At 49.4% G+C, this 24,312-nt stretch overlaps 1 protein-coding gene across 4 annotated transcripts; it reads left to right on the forward strand.

The window, feature by feature from the left end:
* Window positions 1-660: 660 nt before the first annotated feature.
* MTHFS (methenyltetrahydrofolate synthetase) lies at window positions 661-23,514 on the forward strand. 4 transcript variants are annotated; one of them, XM_074317698.2, is made up of 4 exons: window positions 676-808; window positions 4,298-4,568; window positions 5,204-5,465; window positions 23,071-23,514. In XM_074317698.2, the coding sequence occupies exons 3-4, from the start codon at window positions 5,258-5,260 to the stop codon at window positions 23,301-23,303; spliced, it is 441 nt and encodes a 146-aa protein (XP_074173799.2). In that variant the 5' UTR covers window positions 676-808; window positions 4,298-4,568; window positions 5,204-5,257; the 3' UTR covers window positions 23,304-23,514. The 4 variants fall into 4 exon arrangements, with proteins under 4 accessions (XP_074173800.2, XP_074173799.2, XP_074173797.2 ...); XM_074317697.2 differs by lacking the exon at window positions 676-808 and adding an exon at window positions 883-1,093; XM_074317699.2 differs by lacking the exon at window positions 4,298-4,568 and having other exon boundaries at window positions 661-808.
* The last annotated feature ends 798 nt before the right edge of the window (window positions 23,515-24,312 follow it).

Raw genomic sequence — 24,312 nt, forward strand, 5'->3', positions numbered from 1 at the left:
TTCCATTCTATAGGTTATTTTTTCATTTTCTTGATAGTGTCCTTTGATGCACATATTTTTAATTGTGATAAATTTTCTTCTTTTGCTTGTGTTTTTGGTATTATAACTAAGAAACCATTGCCTAATCCAAGGTGATGACAACGTATGCCTATGTTTTCTTCCAATAGTTTTGTTTTAGCTCTTGTATTTAGGCCTTTTGAGTTAAGTTTATTTATTAAAAATGCTTGTCCTGATGATGTGAGACGCCACCTTTCCCATACACGTTTCCATCCACATGCTGCGGGTCTATTTCCGTTCTTTCTATTTTGTTCTATTCCATTTGTGCATTCAGTACCATGCTGTTTTAATTATAGAGTCTTTACAGTATGTTTCTATGCTGGAAGGGCTAGTTCCCCTGTGGTCTTAGTTTTCAGTGTTTTCCTAGCTACTCTTGAATGGTTTCTTTCCCAGATGAACTTTCGCAAAGCTGAAATATTACCATACGACTTACTCAGTTTTCTCTCAACTTGCAGTGATTTTACAGTTGCATTTCCTTACCCGTTGAACGTTGCCCCCTTTCCCTGGGTTACTGAGCGTCAACGTGTTGAGGGGTAATCGGACCTACAAGAGCCTGTCTCCCGGTCATCCCTGCAGGTGCCATCTTTTCTCCTCCCCATCCAGGTCAAACGCCCTGCCAGAGAAGTGAACCTGGTGTTTCCAGTGTTTCTGCAGGAGCAGATCCTTCACGGGGGAGCGAGTTCCCATTACTCTTCCGGAAACGCCGCCTGCCGCACCTGAGCCTGCGAGGAGCTGGGAGGCCCGCGCGGAGGTGGGCTCGGCGGGGGGCGGGGCTCGGCGGGGGGCGTGGCGGGGCTCGGCGGGGGCGGGGCTCGGGGCGGGGCGGGGCGCCCGCGGGCCGGAAGCCGCCCGACCCTCCCCGGCCGGCGGACCAGCGGTGCTCGGGGGCCTGAGGGCGGTCAGCGTCGTTGACATGGCGGCGGCGGCGGCGGCTGTGAGCTGCGCCAAGCGGAACCTGCGGGCCGAGCTGAAGCAGCGCCTGCGGGCCATAAGCGCCGAGGAGCGGCTGCGCCAGTCCCGCCTGCTGACCCAGAAGGTGCGTGACCGCGGCGTCGGGCTCCCCCGCGGGCCGCGCCGCACGGGCTGGCGGGTCTGCGCAGGCGCAGGCGTCCGGCGCACGCACGTCCCTCCGGCGCGCGCACGGCCTGGGGAGCGTGTCGGGCGCTGTGGGGCACGCTGTCGGCGGGAGAGCGCGGCGGTGACAGCGACGGGGCCTGTGACAGGGCGGAGCGCGTGCCGCTGCCCCGCGGGAGGCAGTGTGGTGCAGGTGCACCCGTGGCGTGGGAGCCCCTCAGTGGGGCCACTGCCGGGCTGAGGCAGGGGCGGCGCGGACACAGCTGGCGGGCGCGGGCCGCAGCCGCGGCGCCTTCACGCGGCCTTCGAGGTGGCGAGGAGCGAGCAGCAGGAGGCCGGTCCTGTCGTCGCGAGGCCCGGAGGAAGATGCGGGCGCCTCGGAGGAGGGAGGCACGCCGGGCCGGCGGCGCGGGGACGGGAGACCCGCCGGCCCCGGACCCCGCGTCCCGCCGCCGGCCCGGCGCCTCCTGTCCCGTCGCAGCCGCCCGGGAAGCGCCTTCCGAGTCATGAAGCGACGCCCGAGCCTCAGCCTGCGCGGCCCGCGAGGTAGCGCGCAGGACAGAAACGGGGGTGTGGGGGCCGAGCGAGGTGGCCGCTCCGCGGGTCCCCGCCGCTTCCCCTCCGCGCCCGCGGCTCGGGCTCCGTGTGGGGCCGTTTCCGTCCGTGACACATGGCGGCCCCCCCGCCGAGGGCACGTTGCCAGGTGCCCGCGACACCCGCCTCGGTGGGACACCGGGGGAGAACGGCCGGTGTCCCACGAACGAAGAAGCGTCGCGTTTTCTCAGTTTGTGTCCAGTTACCGTTGCCGAGCGGTGTTCCATGCGTGTCGGGCACAGCGTGGCGCGTGGACGCCGATACCGGCGTTTCCCGGCGCGGCCAGCGGCGGGCGCCGCGCGCTTCCCGTCGGTCACTGCCCGCGGCCCCAAGGCCCTGGCGCCGAGTCCCCGTGTTTGCGCTTCCGTGACGCCCCCTGAAATTACGCCGCAGTCGTGTCTTAGTTACCCCCCCCCCCCCCTGTGCTGTCACCCGCTAGTTTCTCAGACTCGAGGTGCCCAGGGATGAAAGCGCTGAGGCAGGTGAGCAGCGTTTCCCCCTTCGCGTCAACACGCAGGTGTCACTGAGCGCGGCAGAGACGACTGACAGCTGGGCTCGGAGGCGACGGAAAAGCTACAGAGCAGGCCCGTGACCCTCAGTAATAAACGCATTTCACTCCGCACAAACACACACACATAGAAAGAAATACGTCTTACAGCCCAGCGTTTCCTACCTCTATGTGCAATGAACTTTATTTTGAGCCAAACTGACAACATATGCCGGGGAGCGAGATCGCAAATGCTCCTTCAATGAATTGAATGTTTTCTATTGCATTTAAAAATGCCGATTGTAACCCACCATTGATTTAATAGCCAACCAATGGATCATAGCCCAAAACATCAATGTACTTTCACTATAAGTGTTTTGCCATAGTGCACGTTCAATTAAGATATTGATGCTTTTTTCCCCTAAATTAAAAAAAAAAGTTTTCATTCTTACTGACACACAACCTTTTTTATCAGCAAGATAATGTACGGTAAAGAAATTCAACTTTATGCCATATCTTGACTCCCCAACTAAGTAAGATGAGGAGGTGGTGCCCCTTTACTCGCTTTGTCTTCTGTCTGCCAATTTCTCACACCTACACCGTTATACTCAAGTTGTCAGGTTTTATGATATTTGTACTCTGTTCTACATAAAGATTCTACTGAGCATTTTCTGTGGCTGATTTCCAGCCTTGAAATTCAAGTAAATAATATTTACCGTATTTTGGTTATATAGAGAGTATTCACTATAGAACCAAGTTGTATGATTGAACATCTACGACAAGGTTACATAATTCTGTGTCACTAGATGTGTGTGGCTAGGAAGGGGATATTTCAAGCGTCAATACCAAATATTTTCTCTTAATGCTCTACAGTTGCTCAAACTCATATTGTGTTTTAGTTTGTTCCTATTTGTAGTATAAATTTCTAATTTAGCTCTGTATTTTTCCAGGAGTTTCTGATTACTTTTATTTTTCATTTCTGGTTAAAGAAGATTATGCCTTTATCTTATCAATAGGTTCTTTTTCATTTTGTCTGTTAAATCCACTGTCTTCTTGGAAGTACTCTAGTCCCCTGCTCTCTCTGGTCTGTTGCCTTCTGGCCCATTGCACAGCCATTGCTCTGATTTTCCCCATTTCTTTGTCTTTTTTTCCCCGTACTTTCTCCAGAATTGTTTAATCTTAATTTTGGTAATCTTAATTTTAATTTCCAAATATATTTCTTAATTCTCTGATTACTTTTTTCTTATAGTAGCCTGATGTTTTGTAGATGCAACTATCTTGAATTTGAGAACACTAATTAGAATTTGAAATTTTTTTTCAGCTCTCTGAATTACTTATTTCCTACTGGTTCGTCTCTCTCCTCCTTTTTAAAAAATCCTTTCATTGTTGTGTTTTGGCTTTTTAAAATGTTTGATGAATATTGTCTGTACATATTTATGAATGGAGGTGTGATAGCTAATGGGTATTTCTTTTGCCTTTTGTAGTCACTTTGGGATTCCATGAGAGGAATGGGTTCTGCCTGACCTACATCCATCATGTTCTCTGAGTGCTGTGATCTGCTGCTGTTTTCTCTGTAAATTCTGTCTCATCCACTCTCTGTCTTTCATAAATTAGTCAAATCTCTATTCTCTTGTTGTCAGTGTTATAATGGTTTTCTTTTCCTTTTTTGTGCTTCTTTAGTATCACATAAATGAGATTTGAGGAAAGAAGATGAATGTATGCACAATTTTCACACTGAATTTTAACTGATGTTTATTACTGCTTATTCAGCTCTTGATTTTCTATATTCTGCTTTAAAGAAAACAAAAGAGACACAATATCCTCAGCTAGTACTTGGGTGCCAAAAACCCCAAATCTGCCCATAGGTCTGGGTTTCACATTTACATTCGCTTTGCCTTTTTCAGGCCTAACAGCTTTGTAACTTCTCAGAAGGTGGCGTTAATTTCCTTCCCTAACACTGGTTTGGGGTGCTCTGTTTACTTAATTTCTACATGCCCCTTTTTATTAGGAAAACTTGACTTTCTAAACCTGTATCTTTCTGCCAGTCATTTACAAGCCACTTGTGCACTGTCTTTTTCTCCGCAGCTTGCAGAATGGGAGAACAGAAAAGAAAGGGGAGAAACGGAGCTAAGAGCTAAGTTCTGAGTCTGGGGAAGTTCTGAGATTAACTTTTTTCTGTTAAGCAAAGCTCAGCCCTCTTCTCTTGCCTGATGAATGATTAAACTGAACACAAAGAGATTCTGTCACCCGGGTCTACCTTCTCATAAACTTGGCACTTGCTTTTAGAGGACTTTGCCTCTCCAAGATACCCCCACCTGCATCCTTGAACAAAATCATTTTAGGGAATAGGACAGAGGTGAGTTGAGCTAAGAGAATTATAAGGCATATTCTCTGCCTCCTGGGAGCTTACAGACTGCTTAGAATACTACATTTAGGGCACATGAAACAACCAGTAATCAACTCCTGACAATACGTGATTGTTAAGTTATATATTAACTCTAAATGTAGTGTGGGTTCTGGAAAAGTTAGGGCTTGAGTTGGGTTTAAATGGGTAGAATTGAGGAGAGAAACCTGGTAATCCAAGGAGTGAAGAAGCTTGTGGGAGCCACAGTTCAGAGTTAATGCGAAATCTCTAGGGGAAGTGTTTGTGATGACTCGAAAACTGCTAGAATGGGAGGCTGGAAGTCAAGCCTGGAATTCTCTAAACAGAAAGCAGGGCCCTACGGTGACTTTATAATGAGTTTTCACACCTACAAAAGTGGGTGTGCCAGAAAGGTGTGAAGGGATCAGAAAAGTAAGTGTTGGGTTGAGAACCAAAAGTTAGGCTTCAGAACGCTACCTTGTCTGATTCACTATACCACTCTGCTGGTTTTGTTTTTGGATAAAGAAGTTGGAGAAGACTGAGAAAGAAGGGAGAAAGTGTTAAATGTGTTAAGGGAAGTCACTCAAGTATAACCTAGAAAACTATATTTGCCATCATTTCCCATTTAGGTGATTGCCCACAGTCAGTACCAAAAGTGCAAAAGAATTTCCATCTTTCTGAGCATGCCAGATGAGATTGAGACAGAAGAGATCATCAAAGACATTTTCCAACGGGGCAAAACCTGCTTCATCCCACGGTACCAGTCCCAGAGCAACCACATGGATATGGTGAAATTAGCATCACCTGAGGAGATTTCGTCACTTCCCAGAACATCCTGGAATATTCATCAGCCTTGTGAGGATGAGGATCGAGAGGAGGCCTTATCAACAGGTGAGCACGTGGTATTAGAACTGACATCTTAGGATGCTGTCCGACTGGGACGGCTTGGTAGGCCTCTGATCACTTGTTATGTGTGGTCAGTGGGGTCACTTTCCCTGTAGGGATACATTTGTATTTCCTTCTGATTCCAAGACACCCGTGTTACCTGGCTTAGGATGGAGGCCTTCTGGAAGCTGGGACATGTCAACTGTAATAGGGTAGTAAGGTATTATTGCCTTTCACAGACTCTGGCCCTAAGTAACCTTGCATTTTCCCTGAATAATTTTTTCATTTCCCATCGAAAGATTATGGTCTGCATTATTATTGATGCTAATAAGCATTTATGTCTCCAATTCAGACCTGTCATTCACCTTCTGGACATCTCTACTTGGATGTCGTGTGGGCATCTCAAACAGAGGCTCCAAATGAAATCACGTTCCTCTCAGCTCCTACTGCCATGTGTCTCTCTCGGTACATGGTCCCGTCAGCCAGAAATGTCAAAGTCACCCTCGACTCCTCTTTCTCTCCTGCCCCGTGGGTGCTCTATTGCCCAGTCCTGATGATGTTACCTACTGAAACATGGTGAATCTGTCCGCTCTCTCCAACCCCACTGCTACGACCGCAGCCTCTGCTGCCATCTCCTCTTGTCTGTCTGTGGTAACGGCCTCCTAACTGTTCTTCCTCTCAGTGTCTTGCATCCTCTCCTCCCTCTCAATCCATTATCTATACAGTAATTGAAACAGGATTTTTAAAACATAAATCTGAGCACTTCTCTCCCCTGTTTCAGTGACTTCCTGCCACCCTTGGATTGAAGTAAATACTCCTTAACAAGGCTCTTCCTGATTTGGCACTGCTTAATTTTCCATTTTTCACATCTTTCTACTCCCTGTCTTCATAGTCTGAGTTCCAGCCACTCTGAATGTTTCTCAGTTTCCCACCCCCACTTTGCTTTCTCTTCACACATGTATTCCCTGGCCAGCACCCATGTGGGAGATTTAATCATTATTAAGCAGTCAAGGAGCTGAAAGCAAAAGGAGCTCAGGGTACTGTTTTGTGATGCGGTGCCTTAAGCCTGTTTCAGAGGCATATATTTTTTTTACTGAGACTTAAATGTTTGCAAAGAAACCTCAGCACAGTTTTATGCGGTCTTCTCCCTATTTCTGTCCCCTTCCAACGTAACGTGAACCTACAAAATCAGTCATATGATAGGGAGAGAGTCAAGGGCTCACAGGAGTGGGACTGTGTACTTTGCTACTTTAACTTGCCCTGTGTTATCCAGTCCTGCTTTGCTCATGTTTAGGCACCAAAGATACACTCGGATCTACCTCCTTCGGGTCCCGCATCTCTAGACCAACGAATGCCAACATAACAGAACTCTTGCATGTTTTCAAGCAGAAAGGTTACAAGCATTTTAAGCAATGAGATTTAAGTGTAGCACATCTTGGGGGGTAGCCCAGGCTTATAATTGAGGAAAGACAGGAATTGCTCACATTTAATGCAGCTACTTCTCCAGACTCGCAGGCTTACGGGTGGAGCCCAGGATACTTTCCCAGTTCTGGATGACTATATTAACAGCTCCTCCAATGCTTGCATCATCTCTGTAACGCCTCAACTCTACGAGTTGAAATTCTACTTGGTGGCCTCCAGTAACAAGTTCCTCCAGGGACAGCTCATTGCCTTTGTAGAACAAAGTGCCCCTTCTGCAAGTATTCCTCCAGTTGAGCTAAAATGCGTCACACGGAGCCTTCATGCTTTTGTTCTATTTCTGTTTAAGTACAGTAGTGGGAAGAGTAAGGAAGAAGCATGATCTTTCCTCTTAGTGTAGTTGCACTTCTCGGTTAGGATAAACTCTGTCTAAATAGATGAGCTAAATCATTTACGTAAATGGTTTTTAGTACCTCATTTGGCACATTGGAGCTATTCAGTAAATGGTAACTTATTAATTTTAAGCAAGGAAGGTAGAATTCATTATACGGTCAAATCATTGCTAGCTGAGTGTTTAGCATTTTGATAATTTCCACCAAACATTTTGTGAGGTCTGCTTGTATCAGATACTGAGTTAGCTCTGGAAAGGGGCCTCACACTGCGGCTGGGGAGACAGAAAACAAATAGAGGGGGTACCCCAACCAGGTAGGTGTCAGGTGACAATATGCAGATTATTAACATCGACGCTCAGTGCTTGGCCCCGAATAGAGAAACGTCAGCCCAAAACACTGGTTGTTCATTTCCCCCTCCGCCATAGCATTTACCCAGGCTAGTTTTATGGGGTGGGTCACTGTTTGCCCCATGTTTTTCTTTGCAGACACTTGCATTCTGGGTTGCAGAGGGATGGGGGACTAAACTTTCTGGTGACTGCCGTCGGGGAGCTGGCGCTCTTGGCTGCTGTCCGCAGAAGCGCTGGAGCAGACAGCCTCTGCTGTGTATCTCCCACGTCGCACTGCTTCGTGGGTGTTGACCGGCATCAGCAGCTTAGAATGTGGCAGTTCAGTGCTGAAGCGTAAGTCCAGCTTCGCGTGTTGAGGACAAGCTGATTGGAGCTCAGATTGTCAGCAGTGCGGCTTATGTAGCCTATTTCTTTCCGGTCTGCTCCCGTTACCATGGCTGAGAAAAAAGGGAGCCTTGGTGTCCTCGGTTGCAAGTTTCCAAGCAAAAATTTCACATGTGGTTTGTTTGTATTAGGTGTGAAAACGTCAGATTGGTCGATGAAGTGGAGGGGCTGTTTACTGAATTTTTCTTCAAAATGAGGGCTGCTTGGGCAATTACATTAGCCAGGAATCTTTCCGTTTCAAAGTACATAATCTGACTCAGTCTGGTTTAAGCAAGCGGGGGTTTTATTGGCCCAGGGACTGAAAAAATCCATAGGAGGGCAGCCTTGGATATGGCTGGGTCAGTCATTAGGGTCCACTCCGTCTCTGCCCTTTGCCGCTGTTTTCATCTGTGTTGCTGTATCCTGGAGTGGCTGCTGGGCCAGGATGAGGGGCAGGAAGGTGCTGTGCTGTCTTCCCTTAGTGCTGAGTGCACGCAGACGCACGGGAACGGGACGCCTGTGGGCATCCCCTGCCTCAGTGTCAGGTGACACCCGGAGCAGCCCCTGGTTCATGCAGTGTTCGCAGTGCAGTCTGGGTATTGTCTAGTAACGTCCTGTGGAGCCTAACACCACTGTCCCCAAAATGACTGTCAGAGTGCCCAGGAGAATTTTTGCTTGTTTAGTTTTTACTAAGCCGAGAAATGAGTAGTTACAGGATCCTACCTGGTTTGATACTTCAATGTAATTCATAGCAACAGTTCATGCTCTTACTGCAAGAGGTGGTTCTAAGTCTTTAACCTGTGTCTCTTGCTTCACAAAAATTCCCTTCACTGATTTGATTTGATCTCCCAAAAGAAATTACCAAGATTAAACATAAATCAAAGCAGTGGTAATTTTGGAATGTGCTTTTCACATCACACGTGCCTCTGCGGGAGTTTTGGGCGCCCTCTCCCTGGATGGTTGAGAGCCTTGCCCCCGGAGTTAGGCACTGTGGGAGGCGGAGCGAATCTCAGGGTCCCCGCATCCATCTTCCTCGTCTTCAGATGGGATCACTGAAGCCCAGAGAGGTCAAGGGGCTTCTCCAAGGACACACAGGCAGTTAATAAGTGCTGCTTTCCACTCCAATGCCCTTTGAAGTGCCTTTTCTTACTATAGCCTTCCTTAGGATTGCTTCACCACCTGCATTTTCTTCTCTCTCCTGACAGGACACTACATGAGAGCCATTATTCATGGACCAGGCCCCCTGGGGGGTTGTATTCATGGGAACATTGTTCCACTTCCTGAAGGAGGGGCTTGCACTGAGTCAGGTGGATCTAAAAGTACACTGGTCATCACATGAAGCTTTTCTTAGTCATTTTACATTCAAGTAAATACACAGGAAGAAGAGCCAAGGCTTTCATTTATAACAGAGCCTCTCATTGGAATGTTAAGTGCACTCATGGTAGGTTTCTTGGAGCTGTTCCAGAATTGTCTATTTTATCTTTCGCAGCAGCAGCTTTAGAATATATTCGCATTTTGTGGAGGAGTAATTTACTTTTTGTTAACCCCCAGCCCATTAAGCTTAAAAGACACTTCCGTAGGGGTTATGGCCTGTTATTCTTGCCAAGATGGGTTAGCTGCTAAATGTTCTAGTCAAGCATAATGCTTCACTGAATGTACTGCTGAACACTTAAGTGTCATTGAAGGGACTGACCCAGGTGACTTAAAACTCCTTCCATATAGAACTTCAGATGTTTCGACTCCTTTTCCAATTCGGTTTTTATTCCATTACCTTTAATTGAGACATTAAAATGTCTTAGGTTTACGTACGTTTCTGTCTATGTCCAATTCGGAGAAGAGGCAGAACTTTTAAGAGGAGTTTGAAATAGAAGAAAAGAGATTGTTTTTAGTTCAGTCTTCTGGCCCTTAAACCTCAGCAAGAGTGGTGAAAACCTGTGTGTAAATAAATGCCACCACGGGGTCACATGAATGTGCGTTTTCTTCCCCTAGCCCTCCTGTCTTCAGCAAGTTCACTTTCATTCTGTCTGTCTGTCTGTCTGTCTGTCTGTCTGTCTGTCTGTGCCCCTGCCCCAAGGATTAATGGGGCGGTCCTGTGGCAGGCCTAGGGACCTTCCCTCCGCCCGACGGGTTGTAGCTGCGTCTTACTCATCCGTGTTATGGGCAAGGTCTGTTTCTTTGAATGTCTTCAGCAGGGAAAACATCCCTTTAAAATTCTTCATTATAGCATTTTTGAAAGGTCACAAGATTGGGGTGTTTCTTCTTGATGAATTATAACATGTTCTTCTTTCCAGAAAAGTGAGTTAGAGAATTTTCTCAATTGAAAACTGAGGACAAGAGAATATTTCAAGGAAGCTGTGCCAATAAACGAACGTTCACCTTTGCCTCTGATGATTTGGGCAAATGCTGGGGTTGAATCCTCTGTCCTAGGGTATTGCAGTGACCTCCCAACTGACCGCTTTTCCCAAACATTTGTCTTCTCGGTTTCACATTCCTGCCAAAGTGACCTTAAAATGCACCTGGATTGTATTACTCCGCCACTTGAAACGGTGTTCCCTGGAAAATCAGCCCAGATTCTGCAGCAAACTACAAAGAAGAGGGAAAGAGGCGTGTGTGTGTTTCCTCTCTTGGGGAAGGCCTCTGCCTTTGCTTTTCCGGTTCCCTCAAGCTGACCGCCCGTGGTCTTTGTCTGCCTGTCCCAATCTTAGTCATCGGTTACGCTGAAGCACCGCCTCCTCCAGAAGCCCCTTAGATTCCCTGCTCAGAGCGAAACACTTCTTCCTCCGTGTTCCTGCCCATGTCAGACCCTCAGTGTGATTGCATTGCCTTTGTTTCCTCCCATGCTTGTCATTTAGAAGGTTTCTTTGTTTGTTGCTGTTGTTTTGTGTTCACTTGAATACTTGGTAGGGATTGAGAGCCCACCACTTACCAGGGAAGCCCCTTCCGTTTTAGAGCGCCTTCTGAAGGTTCGGACGTTACTCTCTATGTGCCGCCTTGTAACTGGCACCTGGCATCCTTCCCTTGCCCCAGAGAACCAGAGCAATAGTCTTCACATGTTTCCCTTGTGGCGTTTGGGCTCACACAGTACCCCAGTGCCTTGGAGGTACCACCTTTCTCTTCAGCAGCTGAAACATCCGCTTTAAAGTACAAGCCTGATGATTGTGTGTTGAATGAATGACTGAGTAACTGCAAAGACGGCAACGGGGCGCTCCTGTTTCTTCTTTTTTTCAAATTTCTAAAACTTTTCTCTCTCCACTCATCTGAAGGAAGTGTGCCCCATGCTGGTACTTCCCATAGGCTCTGTTGGCGACTCTATGGTTTGTATTTAGGGCCAGATAGAGAAAGAAGGGAAGAGTTTAAATTGCGCGTTTATTTTGATGAGAGGTGCAGTAAACTGAGGGCGACTGGGAGCAAGTGATTGTTGTCGGCAGCTGCTGGGGAGGACGTGGCCACTGCAGGCTTGTTTCAATCTCCAGTTATCGAACGAGGAAGTGTAGGAATGTAATATACAGCATGATGGTTATAGTTAGTACCATTAATATAGTGCATGTTCTAAAGTACGCCACCATTTTCACGTACTGAATTCTTGGGGTCTTTTTCTGGGCGTTTTAGTCTTTTCCATTGATTTGTTCGCCTGTTCTGGCCGTAGTGCCATCGCATTTTGATTAATATATCTGTGTGATGGCTATTGAATATACTTTCGTACTTTAGTACCTGGTAGATTAAGTCCTGTCCCGTTGTTCGTATTTGAAAACACGTAGCTGACTATTCTTCAGCATTCACTTTTGACATTAAAGTTATTTTGTCAGTTCTCCTCCCAGATCCTCTAGAGATCTTGAATGGAATGGTTAGGTTTTTAGATCGGTTTGGGGGAATGGATTTCTTCTGCAGGGATGTAGCACTCCTCCCCGGTTCAGTGCTTTCCATGTGTTCTTTTGTTGGTGGTTTTGCTTTTAGTCGTGTTGTTGTTATTTCTTGTTTAGTGTAGTGCTAGTCAGTTAATATTGGTTGTTGTTGTTATGAATGGAATTCTTTCCCATCATATTTTCAAGCCAGTTATTTTTGTCCCATACGAAAGTGTAGCAACACAGGCTCAAACTTCCACATGGAATCAGATGTCTCTGCAGTCACTTTAAAGTTATTTTCTTCAAAATTTTCTGAAGTTCTACAAAATCAAATACTAGAAAACTTAATTTCTATAAGAAGCTTGCGTCCTTGATAACATGTTTTCAAAAGGTATCCAATACTGGGTTTTTAAAAGCTGCTGGTGTTTGGATGGGCTGAGTAGTTTTCCCAGTTTCCAGCAGATGTCAGTGTTTTACACGTGTGTTAGTCTGAGGTGTGGCTTGTCTGCAGTCTCCCGCATTCACATACCCGTCAGTCATTTCACTGGCAACTGGGCATTATCTGAACTGGAAGGGGTGTTGGAGATCATCTAAGTCAATCCTTTCATTTTGCAGATGAGGAAACAGGCCTAGATGGGAAATGACTTGTCCAAGGTCACACGGTCAGAGTGAGGCTGGAACCCAGGTGTTTTCTGTCTAAAAGACTGGTAAGAGGTCGTCCCAGGATGAGAGAAGAGAGATGTGTAGTCCCGTGCGGAAATTTCATTTTGGAGCAAGGGAAGCAGGTGCAGCTCAGTGTGTTGGGATCGATACAGACTTAAACATCCTTTATAATAATTGGGTAAGTGAACCAAAAATAGCTGACTTTTGTTACCTGAATGTACAGTGACTGGATGTGAAAGGGACCTTTGATTAACTGTCCCGTTCTTCATAACAACTGTGGCTATAACATCAGTATTTGGGTACGGCCAGTAGAAGAACTTTCCCCGCCTCTCTGCACAGCCCAATAGGTCATGTGGGGGGAATACTATAAATCCTATGTCACAAAATACTATCAGGGAATCTAGAATTTTTTCCAACATATACCATGTAATAGAAAAATGGTTTTTATTCTACATTGTGACACATCAGGGCAAAGAAGCCAGGGGGACACTTAGGGGAAGCTTCCGACAAAGTTATGAAGTGGGCCAAATACCAGTTTCAGAGAAATGTTCTTCCTGGAATCGGCCAACTCCACCCAATCAGTCCGCTTGTAGAAAGGATATGGGCCGTTTAATCTTTAGTGCAGAGGTGGGACTCTCCCACAGAACATCGGATAAGCACCTACCCTCTGTACCAGTGCTCACGGGATTTCAGAGGAGCGAGAGCTTGTGTGGATTGGTGTGAAGGTGAAGGAAGTTTCTGTGGTTGAGTCTTACAGGAAGGGTAGGAATTGTGTAAGTACAGAGACGTAAGCGAAGGGTGGGACACGTGTGTGGAAGGCTGGAAAGCAAATTTGTCACGGCAAGTTGCGAGCAGGTTATTGTGTTCAGAGTTTAAGGTCAGTCAAAGGAAGGTAAGGTTGAGGGTAGATTGGGGCTGGTTTGGTTTTAGGTCACAGCATGAGATGTTTTTCTAAAGATTTTAAAAACTAATTTTGAAAAAATAAGTTACAAAACTAGTAGAGAAAGGTCCTGTGTTCCCTTCACCCAGGTTGGCTCCATAATAACACCTTACGAAAGTCCAGTGCAGTATCAAGACCAGACATTGACCTGGTACAATCCGCGGACCTTACTCAGTTTACACAGTTTGTGCATGTGCTCATTTAGGGGTGCGATGTGTGCACACTTCTGTGCAGTCTTGTCACACGTATGGATTTGTGTAACCACTACAACAATCAAAACGCAGAAGTTTCATTACCGCAGAGGAACACCTTTGTACCACACCTTCTAAAGGTTTTTAAAGCTTTAGAGCAAGTCCAGTTTTCTAGTTGGGTAAGTGCGGAGACAGCCTTGGTGTCGAGCCCAGGGTCCGGTTCGTGGCCCGGAGACCTGGTTGGCGAGGGCACGCTCACCAGTCCTTACACAGTGTTGGTAGCATGTGGGAAGGGGCAGTTCTGTGGCAAATTGTATGAGGAATGAAACTGTTTAACTAGGAATATTCTATATGGAGTTTTTTTTTAAAACGGCAGAGAAGATCTAGTCACTTTTGTTGTGGAATCTCAATACACTGTCCACTTGTTTGACTCCTCACATCCAGTGCCGTCCTGATTTTCAGAGAGGGCTCTCTGGAGTCACAGATCTTTCCTGCATTTTTCTCTCAGGCTGACCCAGGGGTTCCCTGGCTCAACCTGCAGAAGTAGGTCGATTTCTCACTGTGGCATTGGAGGCACTTCTCAGTGTGGTCTCAGTGTGTCCTCCTGCCGTCTTGCTTCTGTTCTAGTCACAGGTCCTTCCAGAGGGGACGAGTCACTGGCCCTGGACGTGGTCCGAGCTTTCCCAGAGCTGGGCCTTCGCTGGTTCTGGTTTCCTTCCTGAGCCCCGTCCCTGCCTCTGCATCCTGAGCCTTCAGGTCCTGTGCAACAGGCCCCTGTTTCCCCAGCTCATCCCCCTTCTCAGTGGGACACAACACTTCTTACCCCGTTTGACTTGCATCACCCCTTATTGCAGTTACTTGTCTGTTTATATACAACTGATTAGGTATGTTTCGAGCCGCCCAGCTCGTTAGATCCTGCAGCTATAAGTAGTTGCTAATCTCTGTGTCCTCTAGTTCCCCGGAAAGGGCCTTCCGTACAGTGAGTTGTTAGGATTGGCTGTTTCTTAATTTGATTCCATTGAATTTTGATTGAGCTGCAAATCTTCCGATTTTTCTTTTTTCTGCTTTTTTCTGTCAAGGTGTTCTGGCAGGTCTTAGGGAGCATTAAGTGTTTCAAGAGCAAGTTTGTCCCCCACCAGAAGACTTACTGAAGCAGATAACCAGGGTAGTTGGAGCAAAAAAAGCACTTGGAACGCATTAGGAAAGGACATTATATAAGAACCAGGTACTATTATTTCAAAGTAATAAATTACTTTATCTCAGGCTTGCAGTAATAGAATTTGTTCTAGATGGCACAGGCTCATATGAGCCGAGTGACGAGTCCTCAGGTGGAAGAGGCGAGCAAGCAGAAGGAATATAATGTGCCGTGTCATTTTATTTTCGTTAAATGTACTGAACCGGAAAGTTTGCAGGACTTTGAAGCACTTGCTTAACGCCCTGGTACAACAAATGGTGGGAGGCAGGGGGAAGTTTCCAGTTTGCTGAAGGCTTGGGAACCGGGCCTCGCTGTAGTTATTTACAGTAATGACTTTGAGAGCTCATCTTCCAAGAAGTGAGAAAAAGAAATGCTGCAGAAGTACCCATATGTTTCTGTATCTGAAGGCATTGTTCTTCAGTGCTCTCAGGCATAAACCGGGCTTTTCTTTTTCCCCCCGGAAGCACAACCTCACGTGACCTGTGCCATGCGATGGGCTGCCTGCCAGACTCACCTGAATTTATGCCAGCGTCTAAGTTCTCTCTTTTTTTGAAACGGGGGTACAAAACATGTAACATAAAATTTAGCATCTTAACCCCCTTTAAGTGTGTAGGTCAGTAGCAGTCAGTACATTCACGCTGTCGTGGAACAGATCTCCAGAACTTCTTCACCTGGCAAATAGGACACTCCTCTCTTTCCCTCATACCAGCCCCTGGTACCCACCATTCTGCTCTTTTTCTATGAATCTGACTATTTTAGACACTTCATGTAAGTGGAAATCGTACAGTATTTATCTTTTTGTGACTGGCTTATTTTTTTATTGATTGCATCACACAGATATACAAGGACTTCTCCTTAAAACTCTCAGAACTACTAACCTTTGACTCTAAAGAGGTCTGAGAAATTAAAGAATTCCGTCCACTCATTTTACAGATGGAACAGAAAAATCCGACCACCACATGCCTAAGCCTAAAGTCAGCGAGAAACCATAGGACGTTCTATAATTTCTTCTCAGTTTTATTGAACTTTTTAAGTTCCATTTATTAACAGCAGTGAAAGTATCTCAAGGATAAAGCCGCTGCTGCTGGTCCTATTTTCGGCGATGTATTTTTGTATATCCGCGATAAGGACAGTTTAATTCTTTTTTTTCCCCTAAGATTTATTTTGGTCAGTATCTGCCAAGACGGGATAAGCTGAAGTATAGTTTTTCTCTTATAACCTATGGTAGATGCTATAAAGCTGGGCTCAGCAAACTGTTCTAGAAGGGCCAGATAGTTAATATTTGTGCAGCGTACAGTATCTGTTGCAGTGAGTCACCCTGCTGTTTTAATGTGACTGGGTGCCACTGAAACTATCTACCAAAGAGGCCGCAGGCCAGGGGTGCCCTCGGGCCGTTGTTTGCCAGCCCCTGTGGTCAAGTATGGGGACCCTCACTTCTGCTCTCTTGGTCCTTAGCCCCTAGCTCGCTGTCTTCAATACAGGAGACAGCTGTCCTTGGTGTTGTTCACGGTGATGATGATGTTATCAAACCCTTTTTTCAAATGGGAAAACCAAGGTTCAAAGAGGTGGTGTAATTTGCTAGTAGGTGCAAGAGCTGGCATGTGAACTCCGACTTCTAGCTCTTGTGACGCATGGAAGCTCTTTGTTTCTGGCCTGGAGAGGTGACGCAGACAAGGAATGTTCCACTCCCCTGCCTTGGTGGGGGCCGAATGGGCCACAGCCTTGTATCGGTCAGGTCAGGGCCACAGTGAGGTCCTAGCAGCTAATTCATGTCCGGGATTTCTTTGCTTTCAGCTTTACCTAGAAGAGTCTGAGCTCCTGTTACCTCCTGCTTCCTTCATTTCCACATAGTGTTTACAGGGTTGAATAAAAGCCTCGAACTCGCAAACACGAAGGGTTTAAACAAAGGCAGTCCGAGGTTGTCTCACACTCAGAATGGAGTGCCGGCCCCATCCCACTCGGGGAATGGCCACCTCACGTCTGAGGGGTCATGTGCTCAGTGCTCTGTGACAAATGCAGGCCCTGTGCTTTGATGCGAACGTTAGGCTCTCTGCTAAAAGAAAGGGTTTATAATGACAGTACAGAAATGATCAATCACATGATAGTTGTGTCTATAATAGACGCCTTTACTACAGTGTGTTTCATTCTGCATGGAGACTCCTAAATGGCCAAAATACCTTGTGACCAAGCAGCAGAAAGAGGGAACGTGCATTTACAATATGACTTAAAAATTAGCTGTCTGTTTGAAGTGGTTTAGTTGAATATTTCTTAAGAGCATTATGGATTTGCAGGGAAATATATTTTTAAAAAACCCCATTGTTATGTGTAATCAGAAGTTCAATCTAGTTTATGACTGTAATCACAAAAACGGTTTTGTGTGTTACCTTGTGTGCTCTGTGCTATTTTACTACAAAGAGTGATTCCAGGAGGCCGTGCTTCCAGCTGCTCTTTCCCAGGCAACCGTGATGACTTTGAGGCGTATGGTATTGATTCTTGAGAGTTCTGCCACCAGAGCGATCAGGAGTTACTGCTTCTGCATTTTATTTCAGGATTTCAGCTTCTTCGTGTTTCAGAAGCACGTTTGATGGAACTGCCTGTCTGCACTCGGCCGCATGGCCTAAGGAGGGTGCATGCGGTAATTGATTAAGTTGACATTTGGTATTAATAGCTCCGAGACTCTTCACATCACAGGACGCTTATCCACTTTAGATGGTAGGAGAAGGCAGGTTTGACTGATGGTGCGTAGCTGATAAGAGGTAGAGCTGGGACTCCACGCAGGCGGCCTGTCCAGAAGCCGCATGCTGCGCCCGTCTGCTCTGCTGCCTCCAGGCGCTAGGACACGTGCCTGTGGCATGAACCCTCACACCACCTGTGCTGTTGGGCTGTTCCCACCTGGGCGGCGGCACTCGGCTTGGCTCTCAGCCCCGAACGCGCCCGCGGCGTAGCCTCACCTCTCGGAGCTCTGAGCCTCGTGCCCTCCCCGCGCTCCTGCCTCGCCGGGTAGCGAGACGTGCTGACCTGCTGATTTCACTCATTCTTCCGTTCCTCGGGTGCAGCCTGGCGCCTGAATGTTGTAGGCACGTCCCAGATGTCAGTTTCTCTGCCCTCCTGTTCCAGAAGCTGGATGGGATAAGAGTTAGGTGTCGCATGGCATGGTCTGAACAGGTATCTGCGTGGTGTGGTCAGGGAGCTAAGCTCAGAATGGCCAGGAGGCGTCTCGTTCTCTCTTGTTACTCTCATTCTCTTATAGTAATTAGAACTGGGCTCAGTATCTCTCTGGGGAAAGACCGCAAGTCCGCTCCCAGAAGGCAGGGGAAAGGATTCCTCCTCCTTAATGGACTCTGCACCTTGTCACAGTATCGGCTACGAGCCGGTTCACGGAGCTTTGTCATGTTGTGACTCTTAGGATTAGACAATTAAACGATTGGAAGGACCTCGCAGGAGCAGAGACCGGCAGGCGGGGAGTCCTGGGTGGGCGTGTGGGGCAGTGAATCCATCTGCTTACCTGGGATTGGCCCGTGTGCCGAGGTAACGGTGCAGAGGTGATGGGGATGACAGAGCTGGTCCCGCAGAGCCAGGCGACGACTTTCCTGCCGCCTCTAAGAGACTCTGATGGACTAAGCGTTTTTGAATGAGGCTGCATTTTAGGTGGGTTGAGACCAGCAGCGCCTGGACGTCAGGAGGGGCGGCATATTTAGGGAACGAGAACTCGGGCAGTAGCGAGGGGTCGTGGAGGAGGAGGCGCTGGGCCGGGAAGTTCCTGAAGAGGAGTTTGTGGGCCGCACGGCAGTAACCTGAGTGAGAGGAAGAGGAGGGAAGGAGGAAGATGCCCGTGAACGGCACGGTGTCAGTGCCCGAGTTGGGTGCCAGTGTGCTCGTCTGCAGCCTTCTCTGCAGGACTAGGGCAGAGACGGTGCCCTGGCTGGACGGAGCAGGTCGTGGGAAGCCCAGGACAGGAGTTGGAGCTCGGGGCGTCCTGAGAGACTTGGGGGTCCCGTCGCTGCCTCCCCGGCCAGAGTGAAAGGGATGCTTTGTGGATCCCACCTGAGCCCGAGCGCCCAGCAGAGTGCGTTCAGTCTCGGGAGGAAACAGAGCGGCCCCGTTCCCTGTGGCCTTCCTCAAGATTTAGTGCCTGACGTTTCTTAATTAAAAAAGGAAAAGCCAGCCTAATAAATATAATTGTCAGGAGTGGCATAGCGTGAGCACTGTGTGGGGAGTTTCCAGGCATCACCAGCTCCATGAGCAGCCCTGGGCGTGGCTACTGTTTGAGCTCCATTTTACAGATGAGACGGTCGAAGCACAGAAAGGCCAGGAGCTAAGAAATAGCCTCAGGGCCCCCGCGCGACCAGCACGCGGACGGCCTCCAGAGGGCACTGGCATTTCAGAGCCAGCACCGCGTGAAAAGGCGCGCTCTTGGAGCAAACTGCGTATTGTGTGGGCCTGGGTGAGTGTTCGCAAGGCCGGCTCTGCAGTTCTGGGGAAGCAGAGTCACGTTGGGAAACCACAGAGCCTGGGAAGAGCCCGCTGCAGACCGGACTGCAGAGCGGTCTGCGCTTCTGCCTCTGCCTGGGCTGCAGCCCCCCTGCGGCCAGGCTCCTGGTCCGGGCACACAGGACTGAACAGTCAGGCCCGCCCTTCTTGTTTGTGGGGCTGCTGTCAGTCTCTGTGAGCCTTTGGGATTTCAAGAGAGCCACACTGGAAGCTTGTAGAGAATATGGGCTCAGACCAGGATGACCCAGGTGGGACCAGCCTGTGCAGTGGGAGCTTGGTAATAAGCCTGTGTGTGATTTTCAAGCCCGTTTGTCCAGCACCTCTGGGGCAGGAAAACGTCCAGCTCAGTGTTAGGAAAGGATGCAGAGCCCCAGGTGTGTGTACGTGGGGGAGCCGAGGGGGTGTGCATGTGGCAGGGGTGGTAAGGGACAGGAAGCACTTCAGGGTGACAACAGACGGATGAAGCCAGCGAGGAATACACTGCGTGTTTCAGGAAGGCACCTGGCCTCACAAAAGGAGGCGGGCTGCAGAGGGGATTCCAGGCACCTGAGCAGGGCAGCAGGTGACCCCGCAGTGCAGCGGAGCAGCGGTGACAGTCCTGTGGGTTGGAGGTCCAACAGCAACACCCCAAATCGGAGGTCAGGACCCCTGCTTGGAAAGGGCCATTTCAGCACCTTTGTCACCTGTGAGTCCCAAAGCCATTCTCTTTTTTGCTTAACAGTTACAGAGCTCACTGAATGAGCAGCCGTACGAGGTAATCCTGGCGTCATCTCTTGTCCCATAATATGGCTTCCGTGACCCACACCCAGGTACCTTGGAGTTACTCGCGGAGGGGGCGTCACGCGAGGACTGATTACTCTGCAGACAATGCACTCGCCTTCAGGGGTTCTGTCGCCTGGAAGCCGGCGGCAAGTCAGGGTGAAGGAGGATGTGGAACGTTATGGCCCTCGGAGGTTTCCTGTCTGCTCGGGCAGGCGGCTGTCGTGCAAGGTGACGGCGGGAGGCTGGCATCGCCGTGCGGGACCGAGGAGCAGAGGGACACGATCACGTCCCACTCGAGGGAGTCGAGAGCGTTCTTTTCCTCCTGTTCTTTTCCTCCCGCGGCAGATGCTCTGAGGCTCTGCCTGCTCTTCCTTGTACACTGACTGGTAGGGGTCCCGCCTGTCCTCCTGGCCGTCCTTGTGCTGTCTGTGCCTGTTAGAAAGAGTTGTGGTTAATGACACTCAGCGTGCGATCTAGCCTGTTTGCAGGTTTTGACGTGTTCGGTACACGAGTTCCCTGCCAGCGCTCCCTGACACGTACCCCCAGTGAACAGCAGCTCCCCGCTTCCCCCTCCCCCAGCGCAGGCACCCTGTTCTGCTCTCTGCTTCCGGGACTTGGCCGCTTACATTCCTCGTGTGAGTGCCCTGTCTGTCCTCTGTTAAAGCCGCGTCTGTCCCTCAGCACAATGTCCTCGAGGGTCTTGCACCTTGTACCACACACGGGCTTCCTTCTTGTTAAAGGCTGAGGAGTTTTCCACGGCCGCGTCGACCGCATCTGGTTTGTTCGTTTGTTCTGTCCGTGGGCAGTTAGGCCGTTTCCACCTCTTGGCTATTGTGGCTAATGCTGCAGCGAACATGGCGGGTGCAAAATACCTGTTTAAGACTTGATTTCGGTTCTTTTGGGTAAATACCCAGAAGTGGGATTGTTGCCAGTTCTATTTATCATTTTTTGAGAACCCTCCATGCTGTTTTCCGCAGTGGCTGCACCGTTTTATGTTCTGTATTCCCAGCAACAGCGCATGAGGGTTCCGTCTCTCCTCAGCCTCACCAGCATTTGTTATCTTCTGTTTTTATTCCAATGGACGTCCTAACCGGTGTGCGGTGTTGACTTATATTTTCTGATGAGTACTGATGTTGAACGTCTTTTCATGTACCTGTTGGCCATTTTCTTGTCTTTGGAGAAATGCTCATTTAAGCCCTTTGTCCCTCTTTTAATCAAGGTACTAGTTTGCTGTTACGCTGTAGGGACCTCTTTGTCTCTAGCTGCCGAAGCCCCCTGCTCGCACCTGAGGTAACGTAACCCACACGCATGTTTTCTGCCACTTCTCAGCCTGGTCCTTCTGCCTCCTCATTCCCTCCTCGTCACTCTGCTCCTGCCACCTTTCCCTTGGTTTCTGAAATATACTCAGACCCCACCGGACACTTCCTTAAACCCAGGTCGGGTCAGGGTTGCCCACGGTCCTTCCCTGACGACCGCCGGCGTGGTGCTCTGCTGACGTCCCAGGACTCGTGTCTTTGCTGCTCTTGTGCAGTTGGCACAGGCAGCTGCCTCACTTTGGGATCGGTGTGACACGTGTGTTCTATGTTAACGGACCTCCTGATGTGCTGGGTCGTGTATTGTCCCCTCCCCAGGAAGGGACAAAGCACCTGCCACACTATGAAGAGGCAGGAAGCCCAGGAAGAGGTGTGTGCGTGTGTGCCAGGCCCAGACAACAGGTGTGCTCTGGCAACAGAGAGAGGACGTGGAGGGGGCAACGCCTGGAGCACGAGCCAGTGTTAATCCCAGGGGACGGAGATGGGCAGGACCGGCCAGGGAGGAAAGGGAAGGGCAGTGAGCGGGCCTTTCGCAGGTTGGGGTTGGAGCAGACAAGCAGGATTACAGGAGAAGGTCACGACTACCGGAGACATGCTGTGCTGGAGATTGGCAGGCAGGGGCGTCGGGTTTGTGCTGGGACCAGAGAAGCTGAGCTCGCCTGAGGGTTCCGCGGGTCGTCAGGACGGCTGCCGATGGCCGGGCCGTCTCGGCGAGCACCCTGTTCCGGAGAATGCATGGCTTCCGACCCTGTGTGTCCTTGCAGCAGCGCTGCGTGGGGGCTTAGACCATGGCGGAAGTGCCCAGGGCGGCCTTCCTGAGGCCAGGGCCTTGCCGGCAGGCCGTGCGGCAGTGTCACATGGCTGCTGAGTGTGCGGGGGCTTCGTGCTCCCTGCCAGCGGCTGGAGGACCGGTCCCTGGGCCTCAGATCCGTGGTGGCTCTCACCTTATCACCTTCACTGCCCGCCTCATGGCCCCCCGACACCTCTCCCAGTGGCCGGGCTTTTCTAGCCTCTGAGCCCCTGCTCCCTGCCCCCCGAGCCCTAGCTGCCTGCTCTGCCACTTCTGGTCCGTGTTCCTGGGCAGGGTCCAGCCAGAGCAGCACATATGGGGCCCCGTCTTGCACCTTTGGAATGTCCCTGAGTAGGTCAGAGCTGCTCTCACAGGTATCTGGGGAAGCCTCTCCGGGGAGGGGAATGAAGCAGGCGGCTTAGTCCTCTTAGCAGCTGACCCTCTTCCTGCTCACTGACTCCGACAACTCTGTCCTTTCTGGCTTCTTTCTGACCTTTCGCACTCCTCCCATTGCCATGTTCTTGAGACACTGGCTCCCCAACCTGGCAGGTGTGTGGAGTCACCTGGATGCTTCAACAAGAGAGAAAGATGTTGTTTGGCCCTGTCCCTGGAGCGTGTGTAACTGGGTGTGGGTGGGGCTGGCACCCGGCCTGCCTGGACACCCACACGGAGAACCACACGGAGAACTGGGTGTGTGATGGGCTTGCTGAAAGCTCCCGAGTCATTTTCAGTTCCTTTTTGGCTGACCCTGGAGACCTGCTTTTTGGATTTTCTCGGGCGATGATGTATTTCCTTAGAAATCAGAGAAAGAGTAGATGTCATTAAAAGACAAAGGCAGGTTGCAGAGCGGTCAGTCTCTGTCAGAAAGTGCTGACCCTCTTCACTGTGTCTTGTTTCCCACAGGCGGACTGGATCTCATCTTCATGCCTGGTCTGGGCTTTGACAAGCAAGGCAACCGCTTGGGGAGGGGCCGGGGCTACTACGACGCCTACCTGACGCGCTGTGTGCAGACCCAGCGCTCGAAACCCTACACCGTGGCCTTGGCTTTCAGCCAGCAGATTTGTCCCCAGGTCCCCACGGACGAGAGCGACGTGAAGGTAGATGAGGTGCTTTACGAAGACCCCTCAGCCTCTTAAGTCCTAAGGCCGCAGCCGGGCAGCGCCGTGTGTCCGAAAACCTGTGCCACACGAGATGCGTTTGCCCCGTGTCAGAAATCAGTTGATCGCCTTCTAATGGGAATATGGACTGCATTGTTTTCAGTATCATTATAAAACACCTAACATAAAACCATCTTTAAAAATTAATAGACTTGTGAATAGTAGAACATTAAAATGGAGGCTATCACCATACGCGTCTCAGCTTCATTTCCTGGTGTGAATGTGACAAGTTGATCTTTCTGCTTTTCAGTTTAAGTTAAATATTTATGAGAAACTGTGCTCCAACTCAGAGTGTGGAAGGAAGGTGAAGTCGTCGGGAGAGGACACGGTGTCACTAAGTCCTGTCATGGGCCTGGTCAGTCTCGGGCAGGTATGTGGAGACTCGGCAGTTATTCCTTGATTTGTTGGTGTTTGCTTGTGTACAAAGTTCCCAAGAATATTCCACCATTTCATCTTGACTTCATTGACTCACCCTGAACTTTTGTGTCTGACACCGTGGTTTCTGATGGTTAATGGACTGAAATCTTTTATGCTTCAAATAATTCAATTCAGCTGATTTGTTCCCATCCGTGCTGTTCTGTGTGTCAGTCACTTAGGAATTTAAGACCTGATACCCTGTAAGTTCGACACCATTTCTGTTTATTTGCGGTGTCTGCTTTGGAAATGAAATCTGCTCTGGGCTGTAGGCTGGCAGATGGCACCCCCGTTAGGGAGCACTAATTCTGTGAGGGGAGGTCTGGGTATAACCGACACCCAGGAGTCTTCCTAGACGCTGCTCCCTCCCTCACAGCCCTCGCCCAGCCTGTCACCAGGTCCTGCTGACTGTGCCCCGAAATGCCTCCCACACCTGCTGTCTGCTCCGCACAGGCCCTCCGCCTTTCTGAGCTCCCCTGGGCGCAAGGCTCCGACCTGGCTTCCCTCCCTGCAGTCGGACCCTCTCCAGTTTATTTCCCAACCACATAGGCATCTCATAAAACACGAATCTGAC

Source organism: Rhinolophus sinicus, chromosome 13 (genome assembly GCF_057876585.1).
Source record: "Rhinolophus sinicus isolate RSI-liver-muscle chromosome 13, RSI-T2T, whole genome shotgun sequence".
Lineage (NCBI taxonomy): Eukaryota > Metazoa > Chordata > Mammalia > Chiroptera > Rhinolophidae > Rhinolophus > Rhinolophus sinicus.